The sequence below is a fragment of the Gymnoscopelus microlampas genome, assembly GCF_963454915.1.
Source record: "Gymnoscopelus microlampas genome assembly, chromosome: 10".
NCBI lineage: Eukaryota > Metazoa > Chordata > Actinopteri > Myctophiformes > Myctophidae > Gymnoscopelus > Gymnoscopelus microlampas.
In genome coordinates, this window is record NC_139947.1 from 27,688,082 (window position 1) to 27,711,216 (window position 23,135).

A 23,135-nucleotide genomic window follows, 5' to 3' on the forward strand; every position below is an offset into this window, starting at 1 on the left:
TTCTTCTTCTTCTCTTATTTAATGGCGTTTCGCAACCAAAATAAAGGTGCATATCGCCACCTACTGTACAAAAATGGTCTCTATGCAAGCTATAATGAAAATATAATATCCCGATTCCCACCCAAAAAGTCCCCATCATCCAATTATCCGTTCTATGACTCAGACACTATTTGTCTGAGTTGAGGGAAAACCCTCTAGGACAGGGGTCTTCAACAAGGGGTCCGGGACCCCTAGGGGGTCCTCAGAGTTACTAGGGGGTGCGTCAAATTTTTGTGTGATATGATTTTTCTTTTTACCTTAAACACTTGAACCCTAGCATCCATTTTCTGAGGAGAACTTTAGCCAAAAATACTCGCGCTGCGAGGCGTTGTGAGCTTGTAGATCGGCTATTTTTGGCAGAGTTATAGGTGTAGAGGGGGAAAAGAGCAGCAAAAGTTTAATCTGAAACACAATTTTATACAATATAGAGGGGGGTCCCTGCTTCATCTCTCTCTCAGCTAGGGGGTCCATGGCCTGAAAACGTTGAGGACCCCAGGTCTCATGAAATACAATACAATACGAACAAACACAAACAAAGAAGTTATCAATACGTCTATACAACATCATCAGAGCCAGGGGGATTTACTAACAGAAAACATTAAGGAGTGAACACATAAAGACAGTTCTTGCAGCTTTCTTAATTTTTAGCCATATTGTTTTAATGTACTGCCTGGCTTCAATCTCAATTACAATGAATGAGGGTTTGGGATGACTAAATTCGGATTTATGTCTATGAAATCTATCTAGAATAATGATCAAATTAATTATGAATTCCTCATTTTTCTTCTTATTACTCTGCTCTCCATGCCTCCGCCCACAATCCGCCCACGGTGTCACCAAGTTACAACTGTTACAACGAGCCGGGAGGAAAACAACAGTATCACTGTAATAACATTTTCAGGAGCTGATTGACACATTCGTCTTTCTGCCATTTATAATGTCAGAAACTGTGGCACACACATTGATCAAAGATAAGGACAGATATATATACTGTATAGTAAAAACCAGCTCAGTCTAAACCCCTAACGGCTCCACAAGTGCTGTACTAAGTGTAATAGCACTCACTGCTCCTAAAGGTAGATACCGGTAGTAGTAATAAAAAGACATACTATACATCAATACACGTAGCTGCTCAGGATTCTTTGTTTTATTTCGTTTTTTATTATTAACTTTATTCCAGACACACAGGGGGTCCATAGAGTACATACAAATCATTGACATGACACATAACACATTAAATAAAAAAATAAATAGAGGCCAACTCTCCAGTGTTTACGCAGCCTGGACGAGTACCGGAGACAGCTCTTCCCAGGATTGACTATATCCTCAATAATACTGTTCCGGGACTCATCCAGGCGAGACATGAATCATACATAGTGCCTTAAAGGTTTCATGACGTTCAGTTTTACCACACATTAAAAGTATTTGTCATGGTCCTTCAAACATGTATAAAAAGTTTTAACCAAAAAATCCACTCCATTGATCCATTGCAGGTGTTTTTCTCTCATATTTCTAAAGCCTTTTCAACTGCAATGAAAAAATAAATCTTTGCCTGCGGGTGTCGCTGTAGAGGGATTTTGCCTGTCAATCATCGCCTCTGCTCCGCCCCCCCCCCCCCACCAAAGGAAAAGATAGGGGAGGGGCGAGGAGGAGAGTGGGCGGGATTAGTCGGCTGTGACTTCACTGCCCAAGGGCCAAGCTCAGATTTTCAGCCTAATTATTCAGAAAACCCCAGACCACAGAAAATCCACTGAATGTTCAAAGTTCAGATTTTTTTAGGTGTAATTGATGTCATAAACCCCCCCCCCCCCCCAAAAAAAAAAAAAAAAAAAGTGAAAATGAATGTCATAGAACCTTTAAGAGAGCCTCACATGTGTGGATTCCACACGTTACAAACAAGTGACTGGCACTATGCCATCTAGGGACCTTAAGTAGAATCCTCAGGGCATCATTGTAGGCCACTTTAAGCCTCCGCATGCTACCTTTCTTGTATGTGCACCACAAGAAAGCTGTATACATGAGAGTGCAAAATGCTTAAAAAAATGCACAATTGACAGGACCTGAACACACACAGAACCTGTGAAACAGCATATTAGTCTGGGCATAAAGTTTGCGGCACCGTCTAGAGTAGCTCTATCATCATGGAGATTATCAGTGAAAATGTGGCCACGGTACTTGATTTCCTGGCATACAGAAAGACGACTGTCACATAAGTGAAAGGCTGGGAAGGCCAATTTCTGGTGCTCATGGCTTCTCACTATCATGACAAAACTCTTTTTTTGCATTGGAAATTATGTCATGATCATTGCCCATAATTTAAGCACACTTTTAATAGCTGTAACCCTCTACTGTATGGACTCAGAACGACCGGGTCATCGGCATCCATAAGGTGATTGATGATAGTTACCTAAAAGACAGCCCGTATTGCACTTATAAGAGACAAAAACACCCCTTGACGAACACCATTGCTAACTGAAAAATGGGCAGATGTAACATTACCCCATTTAACCTGCATTTTCTGATTTGTGTACCAATGTATTTATGTTTTGTGGCAGATCAGAATGAGCAGACCTTACACGTTACTTTGGATGTGAGCTATTTCTTTCCACAGAATCTGCTCATTTGTGGTGCCCAGCCAGCCTCGTTTTTTTTGATCAACCTGTAAGAATGATCAATGCCACTCCTCTGTGGCTGTGACCCACCAGCCCGGCAGGACCTGGATGGAGCCGACATGGAATCATTTTGCCTGATCGCCTCGCTGCTTGTCGGATTTCTCTTGCTCTTATGGCCGTGTGGTGTTGGTGTACCCACAAAGGGAGTGAATTGCAGAGTTCCGGGTTGATGGGTTACATATATCTACAAACCGCTTGGTAAGTGTAGCTATAGTGTCATTGGAGATTGTGGGATCATTTTCCAAGGTGTTTGCCACGGTGGTGAGGATGTTACGCATGCGTTTCATGAGGATGCGACGGTCTGGTGAGTCTGTTAAAACAGGTACAACTTTACAGTAACAGCAGGATCTTAATATTCGAACAATATCTGTGCTTAGAATTAAATGTACACAAAATAATGTTCTACGTCACACTGTAATGGCCAGTTGATATTGTAGTTGTATATACAGCTAGTTTATTATTCTTACCCTCTTTCTCATGAAGCACAGGGTGGTCAGCAGAACTTCCAGTTTCACATTCTTCAGTGGTCCTGGCGTTTCCTTCGCTGGCACATGGAGTGGACCCAAGCGGAGTGGAATGGTCCTGATGGCTTGCACTTGGAGCAGACGCGAGCGGGGTGGACTGTTCATGGTGGCTTGGTTGAAGAGGTTGATTAAAGCCTGCAGATGGTGGACAAAACAGCACTCCGTTTATTACAATGCCACCACCCACCCATAGGGTGAATTATTGTTATTATTATTCATATTCCCTTCTTTTTCGTTGAGACATCGCTGTGTTTGCAATGCAAAATATAAATGATGTATATTTAGATTTATTGCTGTGATGTATTATGACTTACTCTCTCCAGTTTGATCTGCCTTCAGAGCCATCAGAAACTTGCGGGGTACTGCACCTTCGGCACCTGAAACAGACACCATGTCTACGGAGCAGGTCTGTCCTGAAGTGGTGGTGCTGCTCTTCACCTTTTTGTAGAGTCTGTAAAAAAAGGCAGGGTGACATCCTTATTCGGCCACAATGTTAGACGTGTTTATGGACATGTGTTTTTATTTTAACAATGTATATCCAAAGATTTGATTAATTCATTCCAATCATTTTCCAGGTCTGAAAAACATGTTTTCCAATTTCAAAATATTTCCTGGAATGTCATGACTGTGGGAGCTCTTAAGAAGGTGCTTAATTGAGAATTAAACATACGTTTTTTTTGTAAAAACGTTAAATATACCTTTCGGCAAAAGCACGGTCTGGGCATATGGCTCGGTCAGCAGCAGCATATACATACTCCCCACCATGCTCTGCTCGAAGGTCGTTTTGGAGCGCTGACACGGCAGAAGTTATAGAGTGACCAATCTCAAAGAGTTTGGTTAACTTCTCAGTGGCGTTGCTTCCCACATCTCTGTGTTTCAGAGCTGAAGCCGAATGTAGATTGTGGTTGTGGACGTTCTGGAGAATTACCACAGTTGGATACTGTGGCAAATGTGGGTCCACCTTAGCCCTGAGACAAGCAGCAAAAGATATGTGAGCAACGATATGTGGAATAATTGCATTCAAATGACAACACTTACTGTGAACGTGGAAAAACTCACCGTGTCGCTCTACCGTCTCTTCTAGGGTCTGCCTTCAGGATCACACTCAACTTAGCTGGACAGTTGGTGTTTTTTGTCCTTTTGGTGCCTGCTGTAGCTGAACCCTTATGGACATTGTGCTGACATTTGTAATCCCTCTGAAAATGTGTATGTACGGATTGGTTAATGAACATTCTAATTTTTCTACAAGCTGACGCTATGTGCCGTCAGATTGTTGATTGGCTATTGTTGGCAAAGAGATGTGTAGATGGGAAAAAAAGATTGGTTATGGTTCATTACCCTAAATATATATGTTTTGCCAGTCATTGGTCTTGAGGCTTTGACCCTCCATGTGGCGGGGGTGTTCTTCGTCTCCAGAACCCACTGTGTAATGCGTTCTTCAGTGTTAAATGGGAGCCGCAAAGTAGCGCAAAATGCGCCGTGGTCCATTTCTGAAGTTTGCTCCTCAAAGGAGACGACGTGATAGTCGTACCCAGGGGGAAGCCAGGTCTATGAAATACAAATGGAAGCGATATTGAAGCTCACTTAAAAACACATCTTATGTTATGATAAATAACATAAGCAATCAAACAAATGAGTACAACCCTGTTATGTTATAAGTTGAATAACCACAGTGTTAGGACTGACCTGTAAGACAGGATACGCAGAAAGATCACCACAGTTCTCATCACTACAACGTGTTGCACCCTCTGACATGATGCTGTGAAGAGAGAGAGACAATGTATGAATAATGTAAAGTATATAATGTTCAACTTCTTGTTTACGCCCAAAATGAGTGGATATCCACAGGTTATCAGCAGCGTGCAGCCATTAGAAATATCAGGCCTTTCTTCATGGCAAAAAGGAGAAAAGGAGCATTTTTTTTCAGTGAGTAGACAGAGAAAAAGCTTTCAACGCTTAAGCAGAGATTATTAATGATCACCTTTAAAGGTCTCGCCGTTTCTAGAGGCTTCAGAGTACACACTAATAACGCCTACAAACATGCTACCCAATTACTATGTTTAATAACACAACAACTCCTACAAACACACGACACAATAACACAACTGCTACAAACACACTACACAATAGCTCCATAAAGAACCTCTCACTCCGCTATACAGCTCCGAGATGAGGCTCTATGTGGTTCTCATCCGGGATCGGTCGAACGTCCGCCAAGGCTCCGCTGTTTACCCTTTTGTATACATCGTATCCCAAAACTAATGGTAGATTCCAAACCTCACGGATGTTTAAGGTTTGGACCGGAGCATAATATTTTAGGTCTGGAGCGAAACTACCCGTTTAAATTGCTTATTTAGTCAGCCTGTGGCCATGTTTCCCATTCAACCCGGAAAACCCCCCTACGTCCGCTGCCAGTACTGCTCCTGGTTTGGCTACAATGGGAAACATGGCCACCGGCGGACTAAATAAGCGATTTAAACAGGTAGTTTCGCTCCAGACCTAAAATATTATGTTCCGGTCCAAACCTTAAACATCCGTGAGGTTTGGAATCTACCATTAGTTTTGGGATACGATGTATACAAAAGGGTAAACAGCGGAGCTTGGCGGACGTTCGACCGATCCCGGATGAGAACCACATAGAACCTCATCTCGGAGCTGTATAGCGGAGTGAGAGGTTCTTTATGGAGCTAACTACACAATAACTCTGGTTAAAACATAGTTTCTTACCTCAGCTAATAAAAGTTGTTCTTCTGCTCCGTTGTTTCGCTGGTGCTGCTATTGTTTTGGCGTTAATATCTTCGCGATCCTACTGTTACAGATCAATGTTGGCCCTTTCCCCTTGGTTTCTGCGTCACTTATTTGTTGTGTGTTTACAACAGAACTCCGATTTGTTGTGTTGTCGTTGTCTTCTTCTTCTTCTTCTTTTCTTCTTCTTCTTCTTCTTGATTTCCGGCAGGCTGTGTACACTATCACGTGTAATGCTGCCCCCCCACAGGCGAGGGGTTTCACTGCTTTACCCTACAACAGTGGTTCTCAAACTTGTTCATGTCAAGGACCCCCAAATTGAGACTTATTTGCCCGCGGACCCCCATTTGAAAAGATATGCCAGGGACCCTGGCAATTTCAAGGACCCCCAGTTTGACATGCATTAGGGCTACGGACCCCCATTTAATGGCATTTCTATCTCTTGGACCCCAATTTATATTGTAAAATCTATGTTAATCTAACTCTGAGAGTGTACAAATGGAACAAATAGACCCATTTGTACACTCAGAGTTACAGACCCAAAATGGGTCCATTTGGTGCCTAATCTATCATTTAGCTGGGGACCCCCTGGAACTCCCTCAGACCCCACTTTGAGAACCAATGGAATATAGATCAGCAGAGGGGAGAAATCTCAAGACTGTTCTTCCAATTTGCTGGACATTCTCCTCTGGTGTAAAAAATAGCCTTAAATATAAAGGAGAAGACTTTGAGCCCCTGGTCTGCTAGTTCCTCAAACATCCTCTGCCTCTCATTTCTATACTTCTCACATGAGATCAAGACATGGTGCACTGTCTCCAGCAGTCTATAGTATACTGACAGAGCCCGACTGGATGTTTGCCTATGATATTTACGCGGCTGGCTAGACCACAGTGTCCCAGTCTCAGCCTGGTTATAACTATGTCATCCCTTCTCCCACTCCCAGAGTTCATTGTGCACTTCTTCTTTTTGTATATAGATTTGTACAGAAAAATACAGCCTGCCCCTTTCCTCTTCTGTCTACTTGTTTTGCCACTGGACTCTCTTGTTGTTCTCTGCAAATGCTAAAGCACTCAGATGTTCCTAGTTGGACCTTCAGATCTATTATTTCTGTTTTTTTTAGAGCTTTCTTGGCCACGCCATCAGATATTTCATTACCTTCTTTGACCCCAGAGTGCCCAGGTACCCACAGAAAAACAACTAGGCAGCCCATTCTCTCTACCCTGTACGTACAGCACATAACCTCCCAGATCAAGTCAGAGCGGGCCTTTGATTTCCCACCTCTCAGAGCCACCAGAGCAGCTGCAGAATCTGAACAAATCAAACTTTTTGCAGGTTTGACCTCCTCTATCCACCACATGGCCCATACAATTGCCAGTAGTTCAGCTGAAAAAACAGACATATCGTCAGTTATGCGGATACTCTGCTGGATCTGACACTCCTCCACGTACATGCTAAAAAAACAGTTTTCCCAGAGACTGGGTCCTTAGACCCGTTCAGTATATCTGGACATATTCTTTCTCGAGCTGACCTGACCTAGGTACCTACAGTATGCACATGGTCACTTGAAAGCTCTTCTTTCCGGTCCAACAGGGATAAATCCACTTCTAGCTCTGGGAGAAACCACAAAAGAACAGGAGACCACACTGACCAAATAATATTGTCCCGCTTTAGCCCAAAGTTTGCTGCAAGCCGTTTTATATGGTGAGAGAAGGTTGCTTTTTCCTCCTTGCCTGTAAACTCCCAACACTCCTCCAATATGCATTTTGCTGCAGAGCTGTAGTCCCAGCTTGTTTCTTAGTGCTTTTGCCTGATTTCCGTCGAGTTTGCAAAGATGTGATTTTGCATGTGATGTGATTTCGGCAGCTTACAAGAGGTTGCGGCGAAACTTAAAAAGATTGCTTTGAACGAACGTCTTCTTTTGTGGTCCCATCTTCGTTTGCAGAAGAGTAGACTGAATCTAGACCAAATTAATGTTCCCTTGGCTTTCTACTGTGTGTTGTTGTTGTTGAACTGCAGTACTTTGAATACTAAATCAGTGTGCCGTTATATCTATTGTTAAGTAAACGTGTGAAGTACTTTGACACTCTCATGGTCAACGGTCATTGTCACCTCAGTAGCCACACCCAAGCCTTGACATCGAAGTGCTCGGACACTACATTATCATCTGTACTGAAAAAGGCGATTGAAGTACACATTCTTCCTAGCCCCAGCCCCTCCTCCAGTGTATCAAGTATGCTAATTCTTGTGGTCATAGAAGGTGTACTGTTTTTCCCCCAAAAAAATTGGTTTGAGTATACTACGTATATAGCGTGGTAGAACACAGCACTGCTTAAACCCCAACTGGAGTCCCTCAGTGCTCTAGTGTCTTTTCAGTTTAACTTAGAAATGTGCAGATACCTGTACACTTATACTGTATGTTGGTCTGTTTACTGTTGAGTGAGAAAACAATGTTGCACATTAATCATCTGGAGACCCCCAAAAATAACTGGGGTCACACACACACACACACACACACACACACACACACACACACACACACACACACACACACACACACACACACACACACACACACACACACACACACACACACACACACACACACACACAATCCTCATCTTGCTGTCCGTCCATCTATCCACTTAACCATACTCTTTCCTTCCTTTCTATTGTTATCTCTGTCATTCCACACCTACTTTTTTAACCTTTTACTACTTCTACCCCACTACATCTCAGAGGAAAATATTGTACTTTTACTCCACTACAATTATATGAAAACTTTAGTTACTATTTACACTAACCACTTCAGCCCTATATATATTTCGGCCATTTGAAAATTGCTGATCTACAAGCTCTTTGTAGATCAGCTAGAGATTGTAGATCAGCTACTTTCAAACGCTTTTTTATACATTTTGAACTTGTGAAATGGGACATTCTGCACAATGGGTACTTTTACTGCCAGCATGCCAACACTTTTTAATACTTTTTACTCAAGTACATTTTGAATACGGGACTTCTACTTGTAAACAGAGCATATATCTACGTTGCAGTATTGATACTCCTACTTAAGTAAAACATGTGGGTACTTCTTCCATCACTGGCAGACAGAGGTCAGTGTCATCCTCACACACTGACTAGACTACCTGCCGTGTACATTCTGTACCGTCCCACTAGCAGACAGAGGTCGTCAGCATCCATCCTCACACAGAGTACATTCTATCTGCCTCGCTAAGCACAAGTACTGCACACGTAGTGAAACTGAGAAACATGACCACGGATTTTATCTCCCATCCCCCCAAGTATACTCTTGGGAGAGAGAATTGGCCAGCATATTGTTTAGCAGGTGTATAAGTGTAATTTCTGTTGATAAGAATTTCTGTTGATAGTTGTGTCCAGTGACCATTTAAAGGAGTAGTTCACTCCCAAAAAAATACCCAATTTTCTATCAGTTACTCACCCCATGAAGCCTTGAATTCATGGAGATTGTTTAGTTTTTGTCGCATTCCACTCAAAAAAAGGCTTCATGGGGTGTGTAATTGATAGAAAATATATCATTTTTGGGGTGAACTACTCCTTTAAGCCCTATATAATAGTTTTTAGCTATACGACAAAGTAAAATATCCATTCTACAGGCCAGGGTCACAACCTGTCGTGAATCATGATGTGACCCTATATATTGATTATTTGAGCTATTTTGGAAGATTTTTTAAATCATCCATTATATAATTGTGACTAGTCATATTCATGATTTATATCGTCTCTGTCGGGTGGAAACCTCATTTCTGGATTCAAATTCAAAAGCAGCAGATCTACAAGCTGAAAACGCGTTGCAACGCGCAGTGTTTTGAGCTTGTAGATCTGCTACTTTTAATGCTTTTGTGCGATGCTGTAGTATGATTAAATAGGGTTGAAAATAGGTTGATTTACGAAAAAAAAACACAACAAGTTACAATATGGAGATTTTCTGCCCGACAGCAACGATATCTAAAATGCAATATTGTTAACTTTGTTATGACTACTGAAAATGTAGATAGCCTATCAGTTCATTATGACTGATTAACTTTTATAATTATTTTCTATAGTAAAAAAAGATCATTATGGAAATTACAACTTCAGATTCCGTTTTGGATTTGTGCAGTATATAACTGCAGCAAATTAATTATTATAATGGTTCATGAATATTTAACTATCCTTCATGAAGGATTTATTTTATTGACCATTTCATAGGCTCACAATACTGTAAATTCACAAATTGTATTTATTTGCATATACACAAATTATTATGATTGTTTTTTTTTGTGCACCAACAGCAACAAGATTATCAAAATATAAATATCAAAATAAAATAGACCAAAAACCCTGTGCAAATATCTTGGTTTTGGGCCTCAACAAAGAATGGATGGAATGAAAATGAAAAAAGAAAAGTGGATGTTTAGATAATTGCCAAATAATACAGAAAAAAGACAAATGAGCAAAACATATTATAGTCTTATTAAATTATTTGACATTTACGATCAGATAACCCAAACATAATGTGCCGCTTTTTGAACCATCAGGGTAGAGTTCTTCTTTCTCCATGAATACCAGGTGTAATTTCGGGTTTACTGTGCCTAATAGGGCTGAGCAATTAACCAATTATTAACTCATTTTGTTTTTAATTAAAATTAATTGAATAATATTTAGAACCTTTAAAATTTCAAATTGATTTGTTATGATCGACTACATCAATTCGTCAAATTAACCTCTTAAGCCCCGTGTTATACTTTGTTGTACGATGGTGGTGTGCAAAAAAATAGCACAACGTGTCGCGATACGTTGCGAGCTTCTAGATCTGGTATTTTCCTTTTTTTTATAATCGTACATTAATCGTAATCGAGGCAAAAGTTTTAAATAATCGTGATATTGATTTGAAGTCATATCGCCCAGCCTTAGTGCCTAATGCTAATTGTCTATTGTTATCAAGCATGCAATGCACTTTGAATTGCCTTGTTGAAATGTGCTATACAAATAAACTTGCCTTGCACAAAGATTATATTCTCAAATTAAGTGCCCTGCATCATGTATACAGGTACAGTATATCTTTCATGACAAGGGACTGGGCAAGCTCTCTTCAGGGCTTTGTCTTCTTTAACAGTGTCAACATTTTTCCCTTTTTGTTATCGTTTGATCAGTCGATCTATGTTCAAAGTACAAATTATGACGCTGTCTTCGATGGGGATGTTATTTTCAACATACGACATAGCCTTTCCCTTTAATGCTGCTCGGGAGAAAAGTTAATAAAAATACTGATCACAAAAAAACAGTGTCTACATATTCTCGGAGACGCTCCAAAAGGCATTGCCAACTTTAAAAAGTGCCACCATAAAAAAAAAAATCCACGTGTCCCATCGTTCCGCTCAGAGTCGCTCTTCACTTCATTGCTCTCTTAAAGCTGGACAGAGCCGCAGAATGCTTTAAGTCACTCAGTGAAGTTATCGGCCCACCACAGCTGTACCAGCGGATCTGAGACGCCACAGCTATACAGCATAAACTGTGTCTATTGGATGTGTAGACTGAAGGTAAAGCTGTTCAGATTGGCTGCTTGGGAGAGTGATGTCACATTGTAGTCCAGCCCAGTGTGTGAGGTTTATTTCCTGGTGGTGGTAGTGCCGTTGCTGCGCTGGTAGAAGAGCACGTAGGCCTGGTTGGTGCGGAGTTGGTTCTCTGAGACCGCGGTCACACTATGGAGGGACAAGGAGAGGGATGGAGGGAGGATGGGAAGATGCAGAGAGAGGGGGGAGAGGGGGTATACCCTTTAAGACCTGAGGCGATTCTTTAAAATGTTTTCTAAATCCTAACAGTTGTTTTTTTTAAATCGAAAACATTTTTTTTTCAAGATTTTTCAAAAATATCAGATCTACAAGCTCATAGCGCGGCACTCGGTGCCGCGCTATGAGCTTGTATATCTGATATTTTTGAATAGCCAAAGAAATCTAAAGTGACACAGATGCGTTCCAGGTCTAAATGGGTTAAATGCCGATCTACAAGCTCACTGATGCCGATACTTTTGTACTTTTACTTGAGCAAATTTTGAATTCCGGACTTTTCAGTATTGCTACTTTTATTGAAGTAAAAAAAAGGTTATTACTTTTTGCACCACTGATGCGCGACAAACCAAAAGCAGAGCAAAAAGTCTCACCTAGAGTCATTGTAGAAGCACCAGCCATCGTCCTCCAGACAGAATGCCGTGTAGTGACCCTGGTTCACCGTCCCAGAATGGTTGCATATGGCGTACAGGTCGTATAGGATGGGGCCTGGGAGGAGAAATGGACCCAATGAACACTTTTGTCCCAGCAACCAAAATGACACAACATTAACTTGTCATATTCCTATTTCTTATGGATATTTTGACATTTCTATATTTGTTATTGTTATTATTATTAATATTATTATTATTATTGCTGTTTTAGATATATTCTATATATCTATATATTCTAAGCTTTAAAAATTAAAAATTAAAAAATGATTGTTTTTCCATTTTGTTTTGTTTTTATCATATGTCATTTTTTAAATGTGCAATAAACTAAACTAAACTTAAAATATGGATATATGGGGGTTTCTGCCCGACAGAAACAACATGCCCTGAGGCCATAAGGGCTTTGATGTAACCTTGATGTGGTCTTGATGCCCTGGCTGATTGCACTATTTTCACCTCTACCTCTTTCATGTCAAAACAGTTTTTAGACACCAGTGTCTTTAGTTGAGATTATACATTCTTAACTAGCCCTGACTCCTCAACCTCATCTTCAAAGCAATCCTGTGACTCTGATTAGACCAGAGCTGAGTGCATAATCCTTTGACTCAGGAGTTTCTACAAATATTGGTAAGCAGCTCTGGAATCACGCACGGTGACTCTGAGAAGGAAGGGACTGATGGATCACCGTGTCAAAAACCGTGTCTCCCGTCCGCTCCCATTCTATCTCCTTGCAAAAAAACTCCATATTTCCGTTACTTTTTACAGTGGGGAAAACGAGTCATTTTCGATCCACGATCACTCCGCCATGGTGACTCACGTGAGAGATGTTATTGTTCCAGGCGTAAGCCAGGACCATCCACCATCGTGCACGCATATATTGTTTACAATCGGGTGCTCGTCGTGGAGTCTACAGCTGTAAACAGCGTAGCGTTACAAACGGTGAGATCTCTGGCACTCAACGTCACTTTTTGAATAAAACTCTGGCACCGAATGTGTTAAGATCATTGTTTTATTTGATGGCCTTGCTGCCCTGGCATTTTGTGCTTTGTGCCCTCAAAGAATTGACAACACCAAAGGCAAAGTGGCCGTTGCCCCTAAAATGATGAAATTCCAGTGCCGGCCGTACACGCCAACCTTCATGGTCTCACGCAAGTTTGATAAATGAGGCCCGTCGTCGGCTTCAGGCACGGCTGTCTGCTTGTGGATGCACACACAAATCTGAGAACCTCTACCACCACTGGCAACAGAGGACACGGAAGCAGGAAGATGGAGATTGCTTGAAAATATTGGTAGTTTTTGGGGCTTGTTTCCTTTAAACCAGTGGTTCTCAAATATTTTCAGGTCAACGACCCCCCAAATTAATATGTATTTGTCCACGGACCCCCATCTGAAAACATGTTGTGCCAGGGAGGGACCCCATACCAGAATTGTGTTGTTAAAATGCTTCAAAAATATTCCACATTTTTTTCAAGATTTTCTTTTGAAAATAGTCGATCTACAAGCTCACAACGCGTCAAATCGCGACGCATTGTGAGCTTGCAGATCTGCTCATTTCAAATAGCAGATGTAATATAGGTTTAAAGTGCTCACGTAGCCTATATAGTCGCTTCTCTTGGGCTTGTTTTCATAGACGTGGTTGCATATTTCTCTGGCAAAATCTGGCAACACTGATGGAGATATGGAGAAGGAATAAGTTGTGTTTACCACAGTCCACTGGTCCGTAGGGGCCCAGGTCCAGGTTGGTGAGGGGGAAGGACACACACACCGTGCTTTTACTGATGGACCACCGGGACATGGAGAAGCGGTTCAGGTCTGACGGGACTGTTAAGGCATGTGGTTCTCAAACGTTTTCATGTCAAGGAGGCTGACCCCCCATCTCAAAAATATGTTGTGCCAGGGACCCCCAGAAGCAAAGATTTGAGTTTGAAATGCTTCCTTTAAAAATATATATACTGTATATTCAAAGATTTTCAGGATTTTTCAAAAATAGCAGATCTACGAGCTCATAGCGCGGCACTATGATCTTGTATATCTGCTATTTTGTGAATAGCCAAAGTATAAAATATGGATAAAATGGTTAAAATGATTGTGACCAGGGTCCGGGGAGCCCTGGGGGTCCACGGACCCCACTTTGAGAACCAATGTGTCGAAAAGGATACGGATGACGATGACCTGAGGAAACCTCTGTATGGACAGTCTCTTGGTGCACTGTGTTCGCCTCCGACACCGCTCACACATCTGGAACACGCACACACACACAAACACACAAACACACACACACTTCATTTGTATGTGAACAAAATGTACACTGTAAAAAATCCTGTTAAAGGTGCAGCGTCAAGCCTTCCTCAGCGTGTTCAGAAAGTGGTCAGTGGTGTTGTGAGAACCAAGAGGGACTGATAGACAGACAGACATGACAAGGACTTCAGCTGCTTTTTTTTAAATCTGCGTGCCTACCCCCAGTACTTACCCCCCACCACCACCACTGTTGTCAGCTGTTGCTCTGACTCTATTGCAGCTAAAGTTGTTCTTTTGCTGCCAACGCTGATGATGTATAGATGTAGATGCAAATTCTATATATCTGATACTAAATTATATCCCTCCCTCGATTCTAAACACTCCCTACGACACATCTCCCATTGCTGCTAAGGTTATTTGCTGCTAAAGTTCCTTTTACAGAAGGTTTAGAGAGTGGGTCTTGCTTAACCATATTTATGTCTTCCTGTTCTTTTCAGTATTATCTTGTGTATATAAGTTTATACAGCTGTTGTTGCGCAATCTTGCCGCACCAAAATTTCGCCACTTGGACAGTAATGAGTGTGTGATAAATACATCTCTCTCTGCATTCTAGATACTCACGGGTGAATTGTCCTTGTCCAGCTTCTCCTCCTGAGAGAAGAGGTCCAGGCAGTCCCTGAGCGCGACCCCTGACCCCGAGCCCCTCTTGGGGATGGGTAGCGACAGGTCGCAGAACACGTCGAACGTGGTGGAGTAGTGCGAACACACCGAGCAGTGTAGCGAGCTACGCAGCTGCCCCGAGAACAGGTCTGATGGAGAGGAGGAGAGAAGGTCATTCATAGCAAGAATAAAATGTAATAGGCTCTATGCACAGCAGCCATACTGGAAAGAAATTTCCACTTCCTTCACAGGTGTTACCAACGTTACTAATGAAGGCTCTGTTCCATTCTGGTCAGGGTGCTGATATCGTGCATGTTGGCTCACTAGAAGAAACACTCCATTTTGGTTCCCAAATGGCCCCTTATGGTGGGTGTGTAACTCTGAGAGTGTACAAATGGAACCAAATGGACCCGTAAGGGTCCATTTGGTTCCATTTGTACACTCTCAGAGTTATGGGGGTCCTTGAAAATAAGACAAGTCAGCACTCGGGACGCCTCTCCTTTCTCACCGACTATTTTGCTGTCGTCCCGCTCGAGGTGCCTCTTCCACATCGCAGAGGCCTCTTCTGCAATCCTGAGAGAGTTAGAGAGAGAGAGATCAATAATTCATAGCACGAAGGCTTTAGAATGCAACAAAAACATTCACTGTGTGTGAATACACACATCTCATAAATTAAGTAAATAAGTAAATAATGTTTTTTTTTAATGCAAACCTAATTTTGGCATATTTCTGTTCTTTCTCTATGGCGGGCCGCCTGGCGTAAGCTCGTCGGTTGATCTCAGTGTGCAGCCTGTCCAGTAGGAACCTGAGGAACTCCTGAGCATCCTGCTGACTGGAGACACAGCTGACAATGTACCTCTAATATATACATATTAGTGATGCGCGGGTCAGGTTTTTTCATGACCCGCCCCGCCCGCCACAGAACCCAACCCGCCTCAACCCGCCCCGCGAACCCATATATAAATCTATGGCTCAACCCGCCCCGCGACCCGGGTTGAGCCCCGCGGGTCGCACCTATAATTCTGTAAAATCATGGTTAGAAAATAATCCCCAAGTGTATTCAAACTGTTTTATTGTTATTATTCTTATTCTTATTAGGAATAAAGACAAAACAAGAGCATGTGATTTTTTATTTTATTTTGCGTGTGAGAGCGGCTGACCCGCTCACCCGCAGCCCGCATAATTGCCTCTGAAATTCTGACTCGACCCACCCGCGCCGCGGGTTGACCCGCGGGTCCCGCGGGTTACGGGTCAACCCGCGCATCACTAATACATATAGTACATGATTATACTGTATATCCGTGGTTCTCAGAAATCTTCATGACTCCCAAATCTATATACTGTATATTTGGCTGCGGACTTCTATCTGGAAAGATATTGTGCACTCTTTTTATTTTATTTTAAAATAGTGCAACATTCTTGTTTGATGAACTAGGGCATTGATTCCCAAAGTGGGGTGCATGCATCCCTAGGGGTGCTTGAGCTGCCTCTAGGGGGGTGCGTGAGAAGAAAAATGTAGAGGTAGTTTAATGGATGTAATAATTACATAATTTTACGTCATTTTAATGTAATTTAACGTAATTTTCGTTAATTTAATGTGGCTTAATTATGACAGCACTCCCCCCCCCCCCCCCCTCCATCTTCTCTCATGATGGCTCTCTGCCAAAGAGCCTGTGCATGTGTCCCTGCCCTCACCCTTCCTTTCTCTATTTAACCCATTCAATCCGGGAACGCATCTGTGTCATTTTAGATTTCTTTGACTATTCAAAAATATATTTTTGAATGGTGGGGCTTTTTTTTTTGAAAAATCCAGAAAATGTGTGCAAATCTTTGCATTTGGGGGGGTCCCTGGAACAAAATATCTTCAGATGGGGGTCGGTGGCCAAATACATATCATTTTGGAGGTCCTTGACATGTAAAACGTTTTAGAACCACTGATATAGTAACATAAGTTTAAAAACAATAATCATTTGGATTTAGAAGACATTTTGTAGAATCAGAACCTTAGGCCTTAATGGCTTAAAATACGCTTGATTACACACAAAAAATGCTTTACAGTATACTGTCATGGGGTAATGCCCACAGCCCTGCCCAGAGATCTAGCCTTACCTCTTATCCCTAAACCTTTTTGCCATCGAAACATTTTAAAATAATTAATTAATAAAATATGACTAATACGTTTAGGCATAAGGGGTAAGGCGGAACAAGATAGTGCTCTATATCAGGGATCTTCAACGTTTTTCAGGCCAAGGACCCCTGAGCTACGAGAGAGACGAAGAGAGAAAATAGACGATCTACAAGCTCACAACGCCTCGCGCTGCGAGGCGTTGTGAGCTTGTAGATCGGCTATTTTCGGCTAAATGTTCCCCATCACACAAAGATGCTCTCTCTATATATCTTCCGTCTCACCTGTAGCCACTGAAACAAGGCACTGCTTCTTTGAATGTAGTGTAGAAATGTCGAGGGTTGACCACCGTGTCGTCACCGTTCACGTCCCAAAGGCCCGCCAGCACCTGAGAGAAGGCTGCAAACAAACAGGAGTGCAAGAACACCTAATTATACCCAAAACCCTATTAGGTAAAATTAAAAGAGAGAGAGAGAAGGTTGGGGGGACCTGTTTATTATTATTATTTATTATCATTATTTATTTATTTTTCAACATTTGATGTGAGCTTGCAAGTACACATGCTTAAGGGTATCTGTTGTCACTAAGGAAATGCTGCTTTCATTTATTATGCTCCACACAAATGGAACAAACTTCAGGACTCTCTGAAACTGGAGCGATTGGTCTCAATAGAGACATTTAGGGTGCTTCTTGAGGACACATTACATAGTAACTGCACCTGTTTCATGTAACACTATATTTATTTGGATCTGTGATGATTGTAATATGATTCAAATGTTTGTTATTGTTTTTTATTTAATGTATTTTATATGTTTTATATGCTGTTATCAGAGCGTCCTTGAAAAAGAGAGCTTGCTCTCAATGGGCTTCCCTGAATAAATAAAGTGAAAAAAATAACAATAATAATGTATTTGTATATTTATTTATCTATTTACTTTGCTTTGTCTGTTTGGACATTAACCAGTAATGGGGGAGGGGGGATATGGGGGGAAAAACTAACAAAAACTGATGTAGTGTTGAAATGATGTTTTCTTCTGTCTACTCTGTGCTGAAAAAAGCTTAATAAACATAACGTTAAAATGAAAAAGGAATGCAAGGACAGTGTTATTGTGTCTGGAGGAGGAAAAGTAACTGACGCAGCGAGGGATGAGAGGGGAGGGGACTGGGTAGATGAGGAGAGGAGAGCATTGCGAGTTGTGACGCATTATGAGCTTGTAGATCAGCTATTTAAAAAAAGAATTGACGTGAAAGGACGCGTTGTGAGCTTGTATATCATCTATTTTTGAATTTTTCTATTTTTGAAAACCTTTCATCAAATCTCACTTTTGACACTTTTTGACAAAATATCGGCAATCGGTGGCGTAGGATAAAATGGCCGTAGGTCCTCAAAGTGGGCGGTCCCCCCGGGGTTCTTGGCGGGGGGGGGTTCCAGGGGGGTCCCCAGCAAAAGTAGTTAATATAGCATCACAATCATTTTAACCACTTTATCTGCAAGCTGCGAGCTTGTACATCTGCTATTTCTTTTAAAAAGCAGATGCAAATCAATTTTTTAAGGTTTTTGAAAAATATGGAGAAAAAAAAAATGTAAACATATAATCTTCTCTTCTGGGGGGGTCCCTGGCACAAAACATTTTCAGAGGGGGTCCGCGGTCAAATACATATGAATTTGGGGGGGGGGTCCTTGACTTGAAAAGGTTTCAGAACAACTGGGGTAGTAACCCATATCTGGCATGGGTCGGGGCTCTAGAGGAAACATACCTTCCATGAGCTTTGAGTCCTCTTTGGAGTATTTCTCCTGTCTGTAGGATTTGTGGAGGCAGTAGTCTCGTAAGCCTTGCGTGTGAGATAAACACTGGACGACTGCATTCAGGAAACACTAAGACAGGCACAAGGAAAAGAGCTGTGTAAAAATGCAGGTTAATAAAAGGGAACTGGTGCTATCTTGTGAACATCCCAAAAGATTTGCCCCCCACAAGACTTACTTACTGTGTTTCCAATATTTCTAAGGCCAACTCTTCCATTGCCTAAGTTGAGTTGCTCTTTCTGTAAAGGTAGAGAAGACAGGAAAGATACTGAACCCATGTATTTCACCCTTTGAACCTCTAAAACAAGGGGTCTTCAACAGGGGGTCCTCAGAGTTACTGGGGGGGGGGGGGGGGGGGGTTACTTTAACCACTTGAACCCTTGCATCCCTATTCTGAGGGGAACATCCCCCGAAAATAATCAATCTACAAGCATTTAGCGGTTTATTTTTGGCGAAGACACTTGGTGTAGACTAGAGGGAAAAAAGACACTGGTGATAGTGCTGTCAAACAAGTCTATGAAATGATCTATGGAATCAATGGAGTTTTTTGTTAATATGAATATATTTAATATATGTAGTGGCTGGGGTCCCTGCTTCATCTCTCTCTCAGCCAAAGGGGTCCTTGGCCTGGAAAGAAAACGTTGAAGACCCCTGCTCTAAAACCAATGAATTCACTCGCCATGTTTGACCTCTGTTTCTGCTTTGCTGTTCTTGCCTTTTTGACCCGTGTATCTGATTTGACCCTGTTCCTGTACAACGTAATTCTGCCTGTCCTTACTCTCCCCACCACGCTATTGTGTGTGTGTGTGTGTGTGTGTGTGTGTGTGTGTGTGTGTGTGTGTGTGTGTATGCTAGGACAGCTTTAGCCTACTTATCTCGTTAGAATAGCCGTGGAAGCTAAAAGGAGGACAGCCTCAATCAGTCATCCTATTAGCAGTGCTGACAACAAGTGAACATTGAGGTGTGTATATTATGCAAGAGTGTCGAGCGGTAATTAGTAATTACGCAACACAATTCAGAGAACTGTCCATTGTGAACATGTGTGTCGTGTGTGTGTCGTGTGTGTGTGTGTGTGTGTGTGTGTGTGTGTGTGTGTGTGTGTGTGTGTGTACTACATTTAGGCCTCATAAATACAGCCGTTCAAAACAACCATCAGAAAGATGACAATGATTTTCTGCCTCTACATGAGCAGTTTTTAAGTAACAGTCACTGATATTGTATCCATCTGTGTATGTATTGAACTCTGTAATTCTCTAGTTCAATGGGTCTCAACCTGTGGTCCCCAAATGATTTTGGGAAGGTTGTTTTCTCATGAAACACATCAATCATGTTTCGGGTTGGATCGACGGAACCAACGTAGTTACATACTTTAAGTTCCTATTCATTAGTGTTACAGACAGTCATTTCACAAGGTTTTAAATAAAATACTATATATATATAAAGAATATATATTTATATATATATATTTTTTTTTCTTTTCTTTTTTATGTAGGAAATGGAGAAAAAAAGGTTTTACTCGTGAAAGATAAAAAATAAAAAGCCCAAACATGGGTCCCGACCCCCGACCCACTGTTTGGGAAACAGTGATGTAAAAAGGACTGTGAGGTGCAGCGCCGACTCACCACTTTTGGACAGAATGTCCTGTGCAGGGAAGTTGTGGAACAGTTTACCCACTACCAGAGACTGTTTTTAAACAACGTAAAAAAAATAGGTAACTAGAACACCAATCATGCGACCATGTATAAAAAAAAGACGTTCATGGTCTCAGACTGACCACCGTTTTTTTTATGGTGTCTGATTGTAAAATGGTAAATGGTGCATTTATATAGCGCTTTTATCCAAAGCGATTTACATAGATTGTGCATTACATTCACTCATTCATTCACACACACATTCATACACCGATGGCGGAGGAAACCATGCAAGGCACCGACCTGCTCATCGGGAGCAATTAGGGGTTCAGCGTCTTGCTCAAGGACACTTCGACACTAACTCTGGGGAAGCCCAGGATCGAACTGGGAACCTTGCGGTCTCCAGTTCACTCTACCCTGCCACTCTACCCCAGAGATTGTACTTAATGTATTTATTTGTATGTTTTTGTTTAACAGTTTTTATGTTGGGGACAACGGATGAAGAGTTGCATATTTTGCTAAATCCTATGTATTCACATTACATGACATGTATTTGTATTGTCCATTAATACACTGGTTCTCAAACTTTTTCATGTCAAGGACCCCCAAACTGAGACTTATTAGCCCGCAGACCCCCATTTGAAAAGATATGCCGGAGGGACCCCCATATGAGAATATTTCTTACAGTACTAGCAGTGTTTCTCAACCATTTTAATTTCAATGACCCCCAGTTTGACATGCATTAGGTTACGGACCCCCATTAAATGGCATTTCTATCTCTGGGACCCCAATTTATTTAGTAAAATCAATGTTAATTTAACTCTGAGAGTGTACACCCTCAGAGTTACAGACCCATACGGGTCCATTTGGTTCCTATCCATCACTTAGCTTGGGACCCCCTGGAACCCCCTCAAGTACCCCACTTTGAGAACCAATGCATTAATACATGCTGTCCCATTAAACAAATAAAACACACACACACACACACACACACACACACACACACACACACACACACACACACACACACACACACACACACACACCTCTTTGTCAGCGACCAGCAGCAAGCCCATGAGCGACGTGTAGAGGACGGACTGGGAGATGTCGGCCGTCTCTCTCTGTCCCAGCAGGCCGTTCTGTGACACCAGCGTCCGACACAGGGCCTGACACGAGCCCTGGTCCACGCTCACGTCGCTGGTGGCTCCGGGCATGATGGTTCTTTTACCGGCGGTCGCACTGAACAGTCTGGACCCTATGTCAGGTTAGTAGGTAGTAGGACTGCCACAGCCACAGCCACAACCAAGCCAGGTAAGAGCACCTCGCTCAGGGGTGAGATGGTGCTGTTCGTCCTCCTTAGTGACGTGACCTGCAGGGTGAAGTGTAGAAGTTAACACCATTGCCATAGACCACCGAAGTCTGACGTAATTTACACATCCTTGGCTTGTCTACCTGGTTCGCGGTTTTCCACCCCCATTATGAATCCCATAGACGTCTTTAATATCGCGTCAAATAAGAACTGTGTTCCAAAAATAAACAAGTGACCCCGGCGGTTTGACTCTCATGGATATGAAGCATCAACTGACGGTGAGAAAACGATAATGTTACTTCCGCCGAATTAGTTACATTTTCGCCAGAAACAGACTGTATCAAATATAAGTGACTGACTATAAACGATACAGAACCTCCTCCCTGACAATATCACAGAGACAGTTTGTTTATTTTTGGACCACAATTCTTATATGAGATGATTCTATGATGACCCAATGTTATTCTCCATAGCGAAATTACTTTACGAACCTGGGGATGAACGAGTGACGTCAGGACTTCGGTGGTCTATAGTTTAGAGTTTAGACCCTCCCAAAAAAAATTGATTATGCGATCGCATAATTTACTGCATAATCAGTAGAATGGCGCATAATTATGCGGGGGTAATATTTTTTCAAAAAGGTTGCATCGCATCACATCGCATAATATGCGCTTCGCATCGCATATTTCGCAACTTTTCGCATATTTCAATATTTCGCATATTGCCGCATATTTCACAACTTTCCGCATATTTTGCAACTTCCCACAATTTCACCGCATAGAATTGCAAAAACCCCAGCATATTTCATGGCATAATCAAGGATTTTTGCCCGTGTTTTTCTGGAGGGTCTAATAGTTCATATAAGTATAATTTATTTAATTTTGATAGCTTTAAACATTTTGCAGATGCTTGTCTCATTTTTAAGGTTTTAAATGGGCTTGCTCCTTATGAAAAAGGTAGTGCACGCACATCCGTTGGTCCAGGTGCTTAGACAAACAAAGTATAATGAAAAAGAATAAAGTCTGCACACTGGTAGTTGCAAAAAGCTCCAGAATTGATTGCTCGTCAACGTTTCGGCCTGTTCAGGCCTTCATCAGGACATATATCTCCTGATGAAGGCCTGAACAGGCCGAAACGTTGACGAGCAATCCAT

The 23,135-nt window shown here is 41.9% G+C and overlaps 2 protein-coding genes and 1 long non-coding RNA gene across 3 annotated transcripts; 1 reads left to right on the forward strand and 2 right to left on the reverse strand.

Annotated features, from left to right (window-relative positions):
• The first annotated feature begins 1,221 nt into the window (after window positions 1-1,221).
• Window positions 1,222-2,485, forward strand: LOC311052821. The gene is made up of 2 exons (XR_014601555.1): window positions 1,222-1,415; window positions 1,891-2,485. It is a non-coding gene; the product is annotated as an uncharacterized lncRNA (long non-coding RNA).
• A 132-nt stretch (window positions 2,486-2,617) lies between these two features.
• Window positions 2,618-6,129, reverse strand: LOC311052812 (uncharacterized protein). The gene is made up of 8 exons (XM_084068024.1): window positions 5,963-6,129; window positions 4,922-4,994; window positions 4,574-4,783; window positions 4,295-4,431; window positions 3,934-4,203; window positions 3,550-3,686; window positions 3,179-3,370; window positions 2,618-3,021 (listed from the first exon to the last, which is right to left on the reverse strand). Exons 2-8 carry the CDS (start codon window positions 4,988-4,990, stop codon window positions 2,822-2,824), a joined length of 1,215 nt encoding a protein of 404 aa, XP_083924150.1. The 5' UTR covers window positions 4,991-4,994; window positions 5,963-6,129; the 3' UTR covers window positions 2,618-2,821.
• A 5,043-nt stretch (window positions 6,130-11,172) lies between these two features.
• usp21 (ubiquitin specific peptidase 21) lies at window positions 11,173-21,887 on the reverse strand (the record flags this gene model as incomplete). The annotated part of the gene is made up of 11 exons (XM_084068664.1): window positions 11,173-11,700; window positions 12,159-12,273; window positions 13,920-14,027; window positions 14,375-14,453; window positions 15,075-15,262; window positions 15,622-15,686; window positions 15,826-15,945; window positions 17,523-17,637; window positions 18,997-19,114; window positions 19,225-19,281; window positions 21,720-21,887. 11 exons carry the CDS (start codon window positions 21,885-21,887, stop codon window positions 11,607-11,609), a joined length of 1,227 nt encoding a protein of 408 aa, XP_083924790.1. The 3' UTR covers window positions 11,173-11,606.
• Window positions 21,888-23,135: the final 1,248 nt, after the last annotated feature.

Excerpts from the sequence above, each read along its gene's own strand:
- LOC311052812 (XM_084068024.1), bottom strand. The coding sequence starts at position 4,990 with ATGTCAGAGGGTGCAACACGTTGTAGTGATGAGAACTGTGGTGATCTT. Across the intron at positions 4,784-4,921 it reads CTGCGTATCCTGTCTTACAG|ACCTGGCTTCCCCCTGGGTA; the intron begins GTCAGTCCTAAC and ends TGTATTTCATAG. Across the intron at positions 3,022-3,178 it reads TGTGCTTCATGAGAAAGAGG|ACTCACCAGACCGTCGCATC; the intron begins GTAAGAATAATA and ends CTGTTTTAACAG.